Source organism: Pogoniulus pusillus, chromosome 25 (genome assembly GCF_015220805.1).
Source record: "Pogoniulus pusillus isolate bPogPus1 chromosome 25, bPogPus1.pri, whole genome shotgun sequence".
In the NCBI taxonomy this organism is placed as follows: Eukaryota; Metazoa; Chordata; class Aves; order Piciformes; family Lybiidae; genus Pogoniulus; species Pogoniulus pusillus.
In genome coordinates, this window is record NC_087288.1 from 1,280,006 (window position 1) to 1,296,092 (window position 16,087).

Here is a 16,087-nt window from a genome sequence, read left to right on the forward strand (position 1 = left end):
TGGTTCTCCAGTGACAGAGACAGATCTGCAGAGCCCTGCTGTGCTCCAATTGATCAGGCTGGAATGCAGTACCTACTACTGGCTCTCTAACAAGCACCCTGCAGCCCTCATCTGTCACTGCTTATTTCTATCAAAGTGACCTCAGGGTGAAGTACAAGCAGAAGATGCTTAGGGAACATTTTATTGATGATCAAGGGAAATGTCCTGCCAGACTGTCAGGGACCACAGGACAAGCTCCCTGAGGGCAGGCTGGCACTCAGCCATCAGTATGGCTGGGCTAAGTCCTGTGCCATGGCAAGGTCAGGGGTCAGCTCCCTGCTCCAGTGACTGGAGGGGGCAGCAGCAGAGGAGACAAACAGCCCTTCCACTATAAACCAGTAGTCAGAGAGAGTGATTGGCATGGGAATGGGCTGCCCAGGGAGGTGGTGGAGTTGCAGTCCCTGGAGGTGTTGAAGCCAAGCCTGGCTGGGGCACTTAGTGCCATGGTCTGGTTGGTTGGCCAGGGCTGGGTGCTAGGTTGGACTGGATGAGCTTGGAGCTCTCTTCCAACCTGCCTGATTCTATGGTTCACTGATTCTAAGGACATTGAGGAGCTGGAGTGTGTCCAGAGAAGGGCAACAAAGCTGGGGAAGGGTCTGGAGAACAGGGCTGGGGAAGAGTAACTGAGGTTGCTGGGGGTGTATATTGTGGAGCAGAGGAGTCTGAGGGCAGAGCTCATTGCTCTCTACAGCTGCCTGAGAGGAGGTTGGAGTGAGGTGAGTGTTGAGCTCTTCTCCCTAGTCTCAGGTGCATATTGCCATTACTAATTTATTTTTAGACCAAATACTTTCCCTACAATAATTCTCTCTTCATGAGGGTTTGTTTTTTTGTGGGGAGGAGGACTTGGAATGCATTTTTCAATAGGCAGTTGCCTGGCAGTAGGGAATGGCACCATCTGTTCCATGGCCTAACCTCTGTGGATGTGCTCTCATGTGGCACCAAGCCCTTCTCCCAGAGACAGCTCCTGTGCACCCAGCCTGTCCTTCGGAGATGTTTTACATATGTTAGCATGTGGGCACTTGGATAACCACGTCCTGCATCAGTGCCTTCTGCAGTTAGCTGGGGAAATAAAACTGCGCTGACTGCAGATCTGACAACCTCGGGGCTCCGGAGCCAGCCCTGGCACAGAGCACTGCAGTTCACTCAAGCTCTGCAGACCACTGCTGCAGCACTTGCAAAGCCTTCATTAAAGCTAATGGGGTGGGGAGAGGCTGACAGAGCCGGGGCTGCTCAGCCTGCAGGAGAGGAGCCTCAGTGGGGGTCTTACTAATGCTCACAAATAACTGAGGGCTGGCTGGCAGGAAGATGGGGCCAGAGTCTTCTCAGCAGTCCCCTGGGACAGGATAAGAGGTAGAGAGAGTGAACTTGAACATAGAAGTTCCACCTGAACCTGAGAAAAAGCTGCTTTATTTGAGGGTGGTAGAGCACTAGAACAGGATGCCCAGGTTGGGGGTGGAATTTCCTGCTCTGCAGGCTGTCAGAGCTTCTCTACTCTTAAGTGATTCTGCTCTGGCAGGGAAGTTGGACTCAATAATCTTTCAAGGCCTCTTGCAACTCCCAGCATTCTGGGATTCTGGGGTGTGTTCCTCTGACATCTGATTTAGGTGACCCTGCTCTGGCATGAGGTTGGACTCAATGATCTCTCTAGGCCTCTTGAAACCCCTAACATTCAGGGATGCATTCCTCTGGCATCTAGTTTAGGTGACCCTTGGCAGGGAGGTTGGACTTGCTGACTTCCAGAGATCCCTTCCAGGCTCCACCGCTGTGTGATTCTGTGGATGTCTGGGGTTCCTTCAACAGGCATGAGTGGGTTTTGCTGCTCCTCTCTCAAGCAGATAATGATTCTTTTACAAATGACAAGTTTTACTCTCATTTACCCAGAGTTGTTTCTAAAAATGATCAGATTTTCGCTTCTGGAAGTGTCTTAGAAGTACTCAGAAAAGGCTCTGAGATGCCAGTGGAAGCCAAGTTGAAGCAAACTGTGTGAAGTATCTTTTTGTGTGTGTGTTTGCTTTGGGTTAATTGAAAAGAAAAGATCAAATGTAAATGTATCCCTGAAAATGTAAGCAGGATTCCATAGGACCACTGCAGAATGAGGAACCTCTGTCGGATGCTTTTTCTGTGGTCCTTGCTGGCTGCAGAGCAGTTGGAGATGACCTTTGAGGGTCCCTTCTGACCTGATGTGCTCTGTGCTTTTACTCTGAGAGCTGCTGTCTTGCGAGCTTCACCTTTAGCTTCTTGCACTGATGTTTAAGGGCAAAGCCCAGCTTCTCACACCAGCACCCCCAGAGTCCTTCTCTGCAGGGCTGCTCTCAATCTCATCATCCCCCAGCCTGGGCTGATACGAAGGACTGCCTTGAACCTAGACCACCTCCTCAGCTGACAGGATTTGCCCTGGCTGGATAAAAGTCAGGCCAGGCTACAGCAGTCATTGCTCTTACCCTTCTCTCTTTCTCCTTTTCCCTTCTCTGCTTTTCCTCCTCTTCTCTCCTCTTTTCCCTTCTTTTCCTGCTGTTATCCTTCTTTTTCCTCTTTTCCTTGTCTTCTCCTTCTCTTTTTCCTCTTCTCCTTTTCCTTACCCCCTTCTCTTTTTCCACCTCTTCTTTTCCTCCTCCTATCCTTCATCCTCTTTTCCTCATCTTCTCCTCCTCTTTCTCTTCTTCTCCTTTTCTTGTTTTTCTTTCTCTCCTCCTGTTTCCTCCTCTTCTCCTTTACTCTTTCTTTTCCTCCTCCTTTTCTTCTCCTTTTGTACTTTTTCCTCCTCCTTTTCGTTGCCTTCTCTTCCTCTTGTCCTCTTTTCTTCTCCTCCTTCCTATGCTTCTTTTGCTTTTCCTCCTCTTCTTCTTCTTCTCTTCCTTTCCCTTCTCTCCTTCTCCTCCTCCCCTCCTCCTCTCCCCCTCTGCTGTCCATGCAGCTCAGCAGCTCTCCATGCTGACTGTACACAAGCAGCCAGAAATGATAAAAATGTCCTGTGCACAATTCACATCCAGTGACAGTTCCTCTATTTTTTATTATTCTTCTCTCAAAACAGTTTAGGGGACTTGAACAAGGACAGGGAAAGGCTCTTAAAAAGACATGCAAGATCATTTAGCTCCAGCCAGAAGCTTCATCATTCTAACCAAAATAAAGCAATCCCCACACTGGGTTTAGCTGTGCTTAGTGAGGAGAGATGGCAGCACCTATTAGCTAAAACATTGATTCTTGTTCCTCCTCTTCATACAGCTTGAGAAGCTTTCAGAGGCTGTAAACTTCCCCATCATAAATCCAGAGATAATTCATCTCCAATTTTAATGACTGCTGCTATCATTTAGAACAGATCAGGCAAGCAGCTGCAGGAATGGCTGCAGCAAATAGTTGCAGGGGAAGGCAATAGCAGAGATGTCCTTGGGAATCCTTTCTGCAATTACCCTGACTTACTTAGCAGTGTTTCTGGAACAGAAAAGAAGGGGAATGAAGGTACTGAATTCAGTTGTGTCTAGCTCTGGAGCCCTCAGCACAGGAAGGGCATGAGCCTGATGGTGGGTCTAGAGGAGGACCAGGAAAATAACTGGGGGCCTGGAGGACAGGCTGGGGGTGCTCAGTCTGGAGAAGACTCCAGGGAGACCTTAGAGCTGCCTTACAGTACTTGAAGGGGCTACAAGCAGGCTGCAGAGAGACTGTTTGCAAAGGCCTGCAGGGACAGCATGAGGGCCATGATCTGAAATGAGAGCAGAGCAGATTGAGATTGGCTGTGAGGAACAAGTTCTGCACCAGGAAGCTGCTGCAACACTGCCAACAGGTTGCCCAGGAAGGTGGTTGAGGCCTCATCCCTGGAGCTGTTCAGGGTCAAGCTGTACAGGGCTCTGGGCAACCTGAGGATGTCACGTTGGACTGGATGGCCTTTGGAGGTCTCTTCCAGCCCAAACCATTCTATGATTCTGTAAGAACAGCTTAGAAAGCTGCAGTTTGTCCTCAGTCATCTTCTCTTGGCCCATGTGTAAGCCAGGGGGAGCTTGCTGCAAAGTTCAGTAAAAGGAGGATTGCCTATAAAAGGCTGCTACAACTCTGAGCTAGCTCCTGCACTGCCTAATACTGGAGCAATGCTTCCATTAATTAACTACATGACTAAAGCAAAATGCTTAATGCAGATGGAAAATACAAAGAGATTTCAAACAGCCCTGAAGATAGCCAAATATTCTGATGATGATCCTAGGAGTTAGGTTTTTAAAGGCTCAACACAAGTAAGTTGTTGTAGTAGAAACATTAAAGTGATGAGAATACTACAAGGGAATGCATTAAAGGCCTTTCATTTATAAAGGCAAATAATAAATAAAGGTAATCCCTTGTGTTTTCATTCTTTAATGTGTTATTACAGCATCCATGTCTTGGGAGCACAGCAGGGAATAGGAAAGAATCCTGAATTTATTGCTGAATTTAGAGGATTTTGATGTTAAACTCAATAATGTCAATTTCATGTATCAGGGTGGTTTTTTTCTGTGTTGTTTTTATGGGTTTATTGCCATCCAAGCCTTTTGGGATGGATTGCTAGGTTAAAAAACAGAGGGGAAAATGTGAGCTGCTGAGTTCACCAAGCACTGGTATAGGCTGGGCAGTGACTGGCTTGAGAGGCAGCCCTGAAGGAAAGGGCTTGGGGACGCTGAATTAGAGCTAGACCTGCCCTGGCACAGCTTGAGGCTGTGTCTCCTTGTCCTGTTGCTGGCTGCCTGGCAGCAGAGCCCAACCCCACCTGGCTACAGCCTCCCTGCAGACAGCAATGAGCTCTGCCCTGAGCCTCCTCTGCTGCAGGCTGCACCCCCCCCAGCTCCCTCAGCCTCTCCTCACAGGGCTGTGCTCCAGGCCCCTCCTCAGCCTTGCTGCCTGTCTTCGGACACACTTGGTGGATGAGAAGCTCAATATGAGCCACCAGTGTGCACTGGCAGCCCAGAGGGCCAACTGCTTCCTGAGCTGCATCCAGAGCAGTGTGGGCAGCAGTGAGGGAGGAGATTTTGCCCCTCTAGACTACTCTGCTGAGACCACGCCTGGAGCACTGTGTCCAGTTCTGGGGCTCCAGGAAAGAACTGGAGGTGCTGGAAGGTGTCCAGAGAAGGGCCATGAGCGAAGCTGGGGGTGACTTTTTAGTGTGTCAGGTAGTGATAGGACTGGAGGGAATGGATCCAAGCTAGAGGAGGGGAGATTGAGACTGGATGTTAGGATGAAGTTGTTCAGCATGAGGATGAGAGCCTGGAATGGGTTGCCCAGGGAAGTGGTGGAAGCCTCATCTCTGGAGGTGTTTGAGGCCAGGCTGGATGAGGCTGTGGGCAGCCTGATCTAGTGTGAGGTGTCCCTGGGCATGGCAGGGGAGTTGGAACTGGCTGCTCCTTGAGATCCCTTCCAACCCTGCAGACTCTGTGAGTGGTTTTAATTTTTTATTGCAATCCAGACCTTTTGGGATGAATTTCTGTGTAAAAATCAGTAGTGGAAAATGTGAACTGCTGAGTGTTTATTACGTGTTTTGGGTTTGTTTTTTATTACATCCCAAACCTTTTGGGATGGATTGCTATGAAAAAAAAAATAGATATAAATGTGAACTGCTGAGTGTCTTCTGCATCCTGGTCCTGATAATTATCAGTGTGTCAGATTTAGTGGAGCTATAAATGGGTAAAGTGCAGCTTGGGCTTTCCTTCACCCCTCCTTTCCCTCTCTGCCTGGTTAGAATTCTGCAAAGCACAGGTGAAAAGCAGCTGCCTGCTGTGGTGACATTTTACATTCCTTTGGAACAGGCCTGAGTCACTTCACTGGATTCATATGCTCAATTGCTCCTGTCTAGCTGTAAGATGATGAGGAACCCAGCCCAGGAAGGCAAGTAATGGAGGTTGCAGAGTTTCCAAACCCTGAGCACATGCAAAGTGAATAAATATTACATCTTTATGAGATTCCTCACTGGCCAGAAGTGGAAGCAGGAGAAAGAGGTTCAGGTCCCACTGAAGATAATAATGGCTGGCCAAGGGAGGTGCAGAGATGTGGAAAGGCAGCACAATGGTAGCAGAAAGTCCAGCTTGTCAGGGTTTGTGCTGCAAGTTAGGGTTTAGTTAAGTAATTTCTCAGTTCTTCCATCATTTAAAATGGCAACAGTAGTAGTACAGAACCACATAATAGCTTGGGTTAGAGGGCACCTTAAAGATCATCCAGTTCCAACCCCCCTCTTATAGGCAGGGAAACTCCACTAGCCCAGGTTCCTCAAGGTCTCATCCAGCCTGGCCTTGGACTGGGGGGATAGAGGGGACGAGGTCATGGAATCTTAGAATGGCTTGGATTGGCAGGGACCTCAGAGATCATCTCCAACCTCCCACCATGAGCAGGGACACCTCTTGACTAGATTTGGCTGCTCAAGGACTCATCCCAGCTGACCTTGAACATCCCCAGGCAGGAGGCAGCCACAGCCTCCCTGGGCAGCCTGTGCCAGGCTCTCACCACCCTCACATTCAACAATCTCTGCTTCAGCTCCACTCTAACCCTGCCCTGCCTCAGCTCCAAACCATTGCCCTTGGCCTGGCTCAGACCCCCTCAGCACAAGTCCCTCTGCAGCCTTCCTGCAGGATCCCTTCAGGCACTGCAGGCAGCTCTGAGGTGCCCCTGGAGCCTTCTCCTCTGCAGGCTGCACCCCCCCAGCTCCCTCAGCCTGTGCTCACAGCAGAGCTGCTCCAGCCCTGGCAGCATCTTTGTGGCCTCCTCTGCCCTCACTCCAGCAGCTCTGTGCCCTCCTTCTGCTGGGGCCAGCAGAACCAGAGGCAGGACTGGAGGTGAGGTCTGAGCAGAGATGTGAAAGGAGATCTAGTACCTCATTTTCTACAAGTGTTAGCTTTTTCTGTTGCCTGCTGGAAGCCAAGAGAGTCCATTCTGACAGCAAAAGGCACTTTGTTAGTATTAATACTCCTGCCTTCTATATTGCCACATAAATATTATTGCTTCCCATATTTCAACACAAATCCTTTTCCTTCCTTCCATATTTCAACCCAAATTATTTTCCTTTCTTCCGTATTTCAGCCCAAATCCTTTTTCTTCCCCCCTTCTTTCAACCCACTTCTTTTTTCCTTCCTTCCTGACAATTCTTTTTTTCCCTCCCTATTTCAACCCAAATCCTCTTTCCCTTCTTTTAACCTAAATCCCTTTTTCCTTCTTTCATCCCAAATCCTTTTTCCTTCCTTATTTCAACCCAAATCCTTTTTTTTTCCTTTCCTACTACAACACAAATCCTTTTACCTTCCTTCCATATTTCTTCCCAAATCCTTTTCCCTTCCATGTTTCACCTCCCATTAAAACCCTCTCCATGTTTTCACGAGGCATAGGGTATCTTTCTCTCTGTCTTCATGAATATAGCTTAGTTCAGATCTTAATTCACTCTAATGAAAGAAATTACTCCATTCAGTTTGCAACCAGTCAAAGCTCTTCTATACTGTTTTGGAGAGCCCAAAAAGGACTTTGTATGGGTCCAGGATTTACGTAGGAAGTAGGCAGAGACTGTTTGGAGAGCGTTTTCCACATTCCCTAAGAAGAAGTTCCCATGGAGATCTAATTCAGCTAATAGCTATGTTGCCATTTTGGCAACTTGCCTGCCTGGTGAGGAAATATCATTTTCAGGGGTTCCCATAGCAAGCCATGGCTTAAGTCTGTCCTGCAGAGGAGCCCTGAGGCTCTGCGTCCTGCCAGCGCAGCGCTGGAGAACAAGCGCTGCCTTGTGAGCCCTGGCCGCAGCCCGGCAGCGCTGCAGCAGCCAGCGGGGAGGCAGAGGCAGCGCTCCTGGGGTGTGCTGCTTTTTCTTCTCACAGGGTTTGCTGTAAAGGAGGGAAAAACCCCAACAGCTGCAGATGTGGTGTGGCTTGGTTCTGTTTGGGTGTCGGCGTTTTGTAATGTACAGCTTTGCTTGGTGGTGGTGTGATTTTTGCTCTCCAGCCCTACGCAAGAACTAAAAACCCCAAACAAAGCCAAGCCATGCACACACACAAACCCAAAACACTCCAAACCAGCTCAACCTCTCGATCCTTTACATGTAATTAAATAATTATATATCTAAAAGAGATCATTTCCCAGTGAGAGAGCAGCAGCCCTCGTGTCTCAGTTCTGTTCCGAATTGTGCCTTAAGTCAGCACAGACTCTGCCATCTAGTGCCCAGAAGCGATTGTAACTGCCCAGCCACAAGTGCGAGGAGAGACCTCAGGCGCTGCTGCTGCTGCATATTTAACCCCTGTCTTTGTGGGAGAAGCTGTAGAACGGGTGCAGAGAAATGCAACGTGCAGGAAGCTTGCTCCAGCTCCTGGGAGTCTGGAATTAGTCAGGTCGGTGGGAATGGGTGAATAGCTCCATCCAAACAAACCAACTAGTTCTTTGTTTCTAGGGCTCTCTTCCTTTCCCTCTCTGCAGCTGCTCCTCGCCATTCTCCTGAGCCTTGCATCAGCATTTTGCACCATTTCAGGTTGGCACAGAGGGTGCTGTGCTGCTGCACCTGAGGCAGTTTCCATCGCTGCATCTTCTGGCTGCAAGCCCTTTCGTATTCGCTTCATAGGCACAAGTCACTGAATAAATCCATTTGGCTGTTTCCAGCTCAGGAGTGGGTAGGATCCTAGAATGGCTTAGCTTACAATGGACCTCGCAGAGCATCTGCTGGAGCCTCTCTGTCACGGTCAGGGGTGGCTCTCAGCTACAGTTGGTTTCCCAAGGCCTCATCCAGCCTGGCTTTGAACACTCCCAGGGAGGAGGCAGCCACAGCCTTCCTGGGCAGCCTGTGCCAGACTCTCACCACCCTCATACTCAACAACTTCTTCCTCCGCTCCAAACCATTCCCCCTTGGCCTGGCTCAGACCCCCTCAGCACAAGTCCCTCTGCAGCCTTCCTGCAGGATCCCTTCAGGCACTGCAGGCAGCTCTGAGGTGCCCCTGGAGCCTTCTCCTCTGCAGGCTGCACCCCCCCAGCTCCCTCAGCCTGTGCTCACAGCAGAGCTGCTCCAGCCCTGGCAGCATCTTTGTGGCCTCCTCTGGCCTCATTCCAGCAGCTCTGTGTCCTCCTGCTGCTGAGAACAGCAGTACTGGAGGCAGGATTCAAGGTGGAGTCTCAGCAGAGCCAAGGGGCAGAATCCCCTCTCTTGCCCTGCTGTGTGCTATCAACTACTCTGCTGCAGTGGTGTAGATGAGAGAAGAAAATAGTCCCTTTGGGGAAACCTCTTCTTGCCGTGAAGGTTCTGCTCAGCCTTCAGGAAGCTGCTCTCTAGCTCACCTTCCCAGCCGTTCAGTTGGAGCTGAGGATGCTCAGCAGCTCTCAGAGATCCCTTTGCATTTCACATGCCCTGAAGGGGTAACCACAAAGGTCTCAGAATCCCTTTCCTTTAGTCCAGCAGTTGACTCCCACTGTTGCTGCCAACCAGTGTGCTGAAAAGGCCTCTTAAATTAATGCCAGCCAGTCCTGTGGCACCACCAGCACAGCTCTTAGTCGATGCTGCACCTCTAGCCAGATGAGTACCTTTGCCCTGTGAAGGCCCCATGAAATGTGACATAAAAACAGGCATAAGAAAGAGAGCTGCATGGTTTATGGTGGCTAGGATGGGTAGGCAGCAGGCTTACAAATACCATTAAACAACCCAGGCATAAAATCTGTGCCTTTAATGCTTGTCCACTTCTTAAAAGTTAAAAAAGAACAGGTTAGGTGTTGGTGAGTGGAGCCCTGCCAAGCTGCTGGGGCTCTTGTGGTGTTGCTCAGTCCTTCCTGCCTTTGCATTTTGAAACTGTTAACAGCTGTTTTGTGTTTTCTTCTTTATCCCTACAGACAGCACACGGCACCTCTCTCCTCTCCTCTCCTAAAAAAGCACACCTACACTGCCTGCAGGACTCTCACTTCTTAACACAGCTAAAAAGGTTACTCAATAAGAATAAAACTCCCCGTAAACTTAACATAAAATGACATAAAAATGAAGGTAAAGCCAATGGGGTTACGGATAAGAGTTGCTTGTAACTAATGCTTGGCTTTAGGATTTGAGATGTTCTGGTTTGGGGCTTTTTCTTTCACTCCCAGAAGGGAAGTCCATGGCATGCTTCAGAGTTGTGTGTTAAATGAAATGATAAATCACATCCATCTCAAGGTATAGTCATTGCTAAAAGACTGTGATCCGAGTACTGATCGATCTGGGTGTTGAGCTGTTGTGTTCCAGCTGAGGAGAGGAGGAGTAACCAACCTCTTGCGCTGCCGCTGCTGCCAGGGGACTGCTAGCAGCAGGATCAGCTCTTTGATCAGCTCCCCAGAGCTCAGATATGCCACCAGAACTGTTTGCATTGTGCTGTGATCTGTTGTCAGTCACAGGCTGCTTCAAGACATCCGGTCGAGGGTCCTCCTGGTGCTGTTTGGGTTTGCACTGGGAGCCACTGATGAGTGTTCCTCTCCTGCAGGTAGATTATAGGATTAGTAACGCAGCGAAAAGCATTGCAACCCTTTTCATCACTCCAGGCCTGACTCAGAGCCATCTTGGTGGTGATTTCTGGAATCCCACCTTCACAGATTGCATTGGGTTGGAAGGGACCCTCAAAGGTCATCTTGGCCAACCTCTCTGAGGGCAGCAGGGACACCTCCAACTAGAGTAGGCTGCCCAGGGACACATCAGCCTGGTCTGGGACACCTCCAGGGAGGGAACATCCTTGATCTCCCTGGGTAACCTGTTGCAGGGTCAGACCAGGTCCCTGTCTACTGCTGGAAAGATTCATTGCTCTCTGTTTAATGAAGCAGTTTGGTTAAAATTAAGATTTGAGGTAAAAGCAAAGAAGGACTGGAGAAAGCTCCAGGGAGACCTCAGAGCTACCTGCCAGGGCCTGGAGGGATCCTGCAGGAAGGCTGCAGGGGCACTTGTCCTGAGGGAGTCTAGAGACAGGCCAAGGGGGAATGGTTTGGAGCTGAAGCAGAGCAGGGTTAGAGTGGAGCTGCGGAAGAAGTTCTGCAGTGTGAGGGTGGTGAGACTGGAGCAGATTGTCCAGGGAGGTTGTGGATGCCTCTTCCATGGAGGTGGTCAAGGCCTTGTGCCATGGCAAGGAGGCTGCAGTGGATGATCTCTGAGGTCCCTTCTGCCCTAAGCCATTCTTTGATTCTACAACTGTCCAGCTTCCCCAGACAGAAACCTGGGGAAGTCATCACCAAAGAATTCTGCTCAGAAACTGATGCCCATGAAAATACCTGCTGGGTTAGAAAACCTGGTTGTCAGCTGCAAGGACTAGGCAAGACGAGTGAGAGTGACCAAAAACTCCTTTACTCTGAATCCCAACTCAAGCATCCATTATTGTATCCCAGACTTGAGGTCTCCAGTCCCATTGACTTGCCCTTGTAGGACCCTCTGTGCCTCGGGAAAGAAGGTTCCTGTCCCCTTTCCCACACAACCAGCTCCTTAAAACTGCTGTGCCAGATCCAAGGGTTGAAATGCTTTCCCAGCCCAGAAAGTGGAATATTGAGGGGGGAAAAATGCATAATTGGTTCATCTGCATTCATCCTTTAGCTGGGGACCTGAGCATGGAGGGAAGTTTTATTCTCTTTAGCATTTCTTGTAAGCTGTGGCAGTCACCGAAGAGACTTCATTCTGAAGTGCTTCATCAAAATGCATGGCTGCTGAGCTGCTTAGACTGAGCAGTTCTGAGAGTACTGTTTGTACTCATAGGCAGAACCTGGACACTTCTGAGCCCATTACAGAAATGTATTTGGCCCTTTTAATTTTTCTTTCCTGTTGAGGCCTGAATTTTAATGAGCCTTCAACATCCTCCCCCATGCCAGCACAGGCTTCGTCCCCTGTCACCGGTGCTGTCCTCGCGTGGGGCTTGGTGAAATACTTCAGCTGAAGACAAAAGTCAGAGTGCTGCAGAAGTCTGCTTCCCTTCTTCTCTTTGGGCAGACTTCACAAAGAAACCTTCCCCCCCATCTCTGTTACAAAACCTTTAATCTCTGTTTATGTATTTGCTATATAAATGCTTCATGTATCAGAGCTGAGTTGAAAAGTGCCTCTCAAAGACCATCAGCAAGAGTTGATGTGAGTGGAAGGTGTAAATTAAAAATGTCTTCGTGCTTAAGTGACACAAAAAAAAAGAGGCTAAGTTGAGGCAGGAGGAGATCCTGCATCAGTAATTTGTGTTTTCCATGCTTGGAGTTAGTCACGAGTAAACTGCAGCCCTCAGCACTCATCTCCCTTTGCCTGCTCATCAGAGGTCCCTGTCCTGCGCCCATCCTGGCATGTTGGAGGATTGAGGAACCCCAGAGGCTTTACTTCCACCCTGTATGCCTCTGGAAATCCTCCTTCTAGCAAAGGTCTCCTCTTTCCTGCACTCTCTTTGGAGATGAAACAATAGAATGAAGTCCTCTGTAGCAATGGTGCCATGGCCTCTGCAGGGCTTGGTGGGCAGGCAGCAAACTCGCAGCGAGTTTCATTTGGAGCTTCACAGATTCACAGAATGCTTTGGGGTGGAAGGGACCTCAAAGCTCAGCCAGTTCCAACCTCCTGCCATAGGCAGGGACGCCTCCCACCAGCACAGGTTAATTCCTCATCCAACCTGGCCTTGAACACCTCCCTGGGTAGCCTGTGCCAGTGCTCATCACCCTCACTGTGAAGACTTTCTTCCTACTCTTCAGTCTCAATCTGCCCTCCTCAAGCTTCAACCCATTCCCTCTCCTTCTAATCACTCCAAGCCCGTGTAAGAAGTTCCTCCCCAGCTTTCTCTTGCTTTCACAGCCTCTTCAAGGAAAACAAACCAAGTAAAGCCTCCTGTCCTTCACCATGATCTGAACTGCAGCTTAAAGGATCATCTCTGCCCCACCTTGTGAAAATTCTGGTCTTAGTTTGCTTGAGAGTATTGATTGGAAACCCTAAATTATATAGGAAGAGGGTAAAAAGAGAATAAAAAGGCAGAGAATAAAGGATAAAGAGAAAAATAAAGACTGAAGGAGCTGTAGAAAGAGTATAAGCCTAGGCATGACATTTTCTAGCACACCTACACATCCATAGGGTTGGACTGGAGCTGAGGAAGAAGTTGTTGAGTGTGAGGGTGGTGAGAGTCTGGCACAGGCTGCCCAAAGAGGCTGTGGCTGCCTCCTGCCTGGGGATGTTCCAGACCAGGCTGGATGAGGCTTTGAGCAGCCAAGTTTAGTTGTCCCTGCCCATTGGAGGGATTGCAGTAGATGATTTCTGAGGTCCCTATCAGCCTAAGCTGTTCTGTGTGATATATATTACATATATATATATGTATGTATTCAAGTATCTTTTATCTGTGTTTCTGAGATGTATTCAAAGTGTCAAGTGTTCAGTTCTCAAAATAGGTTTCTTTTATTGATTTATTTTGCAAGTACTCTCTTTGGAATGCAAACCTCATTGCTGTCCTCAACTGAATAAGGGAATTTATCTTTTTAAATGGTGTCCTTAATGAATATTTACCAAAAGAGGCACTAATTTAGTGAACTGTATTAATAAGCTGGAAAGGAAGCAAAGCTCCCTCTGCTTTTTGACCCTTTAAAAGTATATCTACCTTTTATTGTGTCTTTAAACAGAAACTGAAATATGTTAAATGATTTCTCAAAGCAGTGTGTTTGCAAATAATGCTTCTTGGTAGCATTTCCACCTTACAGAATTTGGTTTGGGGGCATCTTTGGAGGCAGGAAGGGAGGTCTGGTGGTCTTGATGGCTTTATGACTTGGGGCACTCACTTGCAGTTTGCATTTGCAAGATAACCTCCAGCAGAAAGGAGGTTTTGAATGCTTCCATCCCCAGTGCTTCAGACGCCTTCTGCCTCGCCACTGACTGCACCTGGTTGTGGTTCAGAGAGTCAGAGAAGAGCTCAGGTTGGAAGGCACCTCAGAGCTCATCTACTCCAGCTTCCCTGCCATGGCCCCATTCAGCCTGACCTTGAATACCCCCCAGGTAGGAGGTATCCACAGCTTCCCTGAGCAGCCTGTTCCAGAGTCTGACTGAAGAAGTTCTCCTTGAGCTCCAGTCTAACCCTGCTCAGCCTCACCTTCAAATCATTCCTCTTGTCCTGTCAACCTAGAGGGGTCTGAGTTGTAAGGGACCTCCAAAGGTCACTCAGTCCAATGCCCGCTGCAGTCAACAGGAGCATCCTCGACTGGCTCAGGTCACCCTGTTGAGCATCACCTCAGCCAATTCCCAGGACAACCTCCCTGTCACTAGACACCCTCATGAAAATGTCTTGTCTCCCATGCTCTGTGGTGCTGATGTCATTATTTTTTGGGGCAGATTTTCCTGGTTTAGCTAGATTTGCCTATTAAAATCCATGGATTTCCTTACTAAGTTCAGTGGGGACTTGTGACATAAAACCTCTGATCTCCTGCCCTGGCAGGGAGGTTGGACTCAAAATCCTCCAGCAGTCCCTCCCAATCCCTAACGTCCTGTGATCATCCTAAGTGAGAGGTTTCAGGAAGGAAGCTGCTCACAGGCCCTTATTCAGCTGGCTCCAGCCTGGAAGTGAAGCAGTGAATGGGTTAATACTAATTCCTGTGCACTGCCACAGGTGACTTCTGTCTGCTGAAGGTGCTCTGCCCTAGAACAATGCTGCCTAACCCTCTCACCCTCTTTTTGTCATGTGGGTTTGCACTGATCCTAGAATCCAGGAATACAATACCTACATTTCAGCAATCCCAAAATCTAGGAATAAACTGGATGATCTTCCAACCTGGTTGATTGTATTTCAGCAGTCCCAAAACCCAAGAATAAAATTATCTGCATTTCAGTAATCCTAAAATCTAGGAATAAAATGCTTGCATTTCAACAATCCTAAACCCCAGGAATAAAGTATCTGCATTTCAGCAATCCCAAAATCTAGGAATAAAATGTTTGCATTTCAGCAATCCCAAAATCTAGGAATAAAATGTTTGCATTTCAGCAATCCCAAAATCTAGGAATAAAATGTTTGCATTTCAGCAATCCCAAAATCTAGGAATAAAATACCTACATTTTAGCAATCCCAAAATCTAGGAATAAACTGGATGATCTTGGAGGTCTCTTCCAACCTGGTTGATTCTGTTATTCTATTTCAGCAATCCCAAAGCCCAGGAATAAAATGTTTGCATTTTAACAATCCCAAAACCTAGGAATAAAATGTTTGCATTTCAACAGTCCCAAAACTCAGGAATAAAGTATCTGCATTTTAACAATCCCAAAATCTGGGAATAAAATGTTTGTATTTCAGCAATCCCAAAATCTAGGAATAAAATGTTTGCATTTCAGCAATCCCAAAACCCGGGAATAAAATGTTTGCACTTCAGCAATCCCAAAATGTAGGAATAAAATATCTGCATTTCAGCAATCCCCAAATCCAGGGGTAAAACATCTGCATTTCAAGACTTGGTGGTGGGTTTTGGGTTTGGTTTCTTTTCCCCCTCTCCCTGTGTCATCCACCAGCTGATTTATAGTCTCTGTCTCTACGTGGAATGTTGGTTGGTAACAATAAAGTGGTGGTGGAAAATCTGCAGACAGAGATTGAAAGCAACAAGCTGAGGGTAGCCAATTGAAAGTTGATGTTAACTGTCATGATCATTTGCCTGCCTCTTAACCAGCACCTTCCAGGTAGGTCCAGGAACAGCTTGCATGAGACAGTATGTGACTGTTGAGAAATGTCTACACACAAAAGCTTTCATCAACCTTTATTCTGTCTTTAGAATTTGGAATGATGGGAGATCATACAATTAAAAGTCAGCGACCTCGATCTGTTCATGAGAAAAGGGTCCCTCAGGAGCAAGCTGATGCTGCTAAATTTATGGCACAAACTGGTAATACATCAGTTACATTTGTTTCTATTTACTGTCGTTACTTCTAGCAAAACCACTGCATGTTTCCATGACCTTTTGCTGCGTATTTGTCAGTTTCTAAGCTGAGACTTTTTTTCAATCATGTATTTATTATTATTCTTTTTTGTTGTTTTTTAATCCCACCAGTTAAAGTCCATAAATAAAGTAGCTGAGAATGAGGCAGGTGACAGCAAATCAAATGTGCGCTGCGAATAGATGTTGGATGGCTTCATGTGAGCATCGATCCCTGCAGTAGCCCAAG

The 16,087-nt window shown here is 47.9% G+C and overlaps 1 protein-coding gene across 13 annotated transcripts in view; it reads left to right on the forward strand.

Moving 5' to 3' along the window:
* Nucleotides 1-16,087, forward strand: part of ADGRB3 (adhesion G protein-coupled receptor B3) — a 444,111-nt gene that overhangs the window by 158,249 nt on the left and 269,775 nt on the right. For 12 of the 13 annotated variants that reach the window (XM_064164125.1, XM_064164131.1, XM_064164132.1 and 9 more), the window contains one exon: nt 15,697-15,807. The exons of the other annotated variant lie outside the window; for it this stretch is intronic. In XM_064164125.1, the coding sequence (XP_064020195.1) occupies nt 15,697-15,807 (111 nt within the window). The remainder of the gene's footprint in view (nt 1-15,696; nt 15,808-16,087) is intronic. 13 annotated transcript variants of the gene reach the window in all.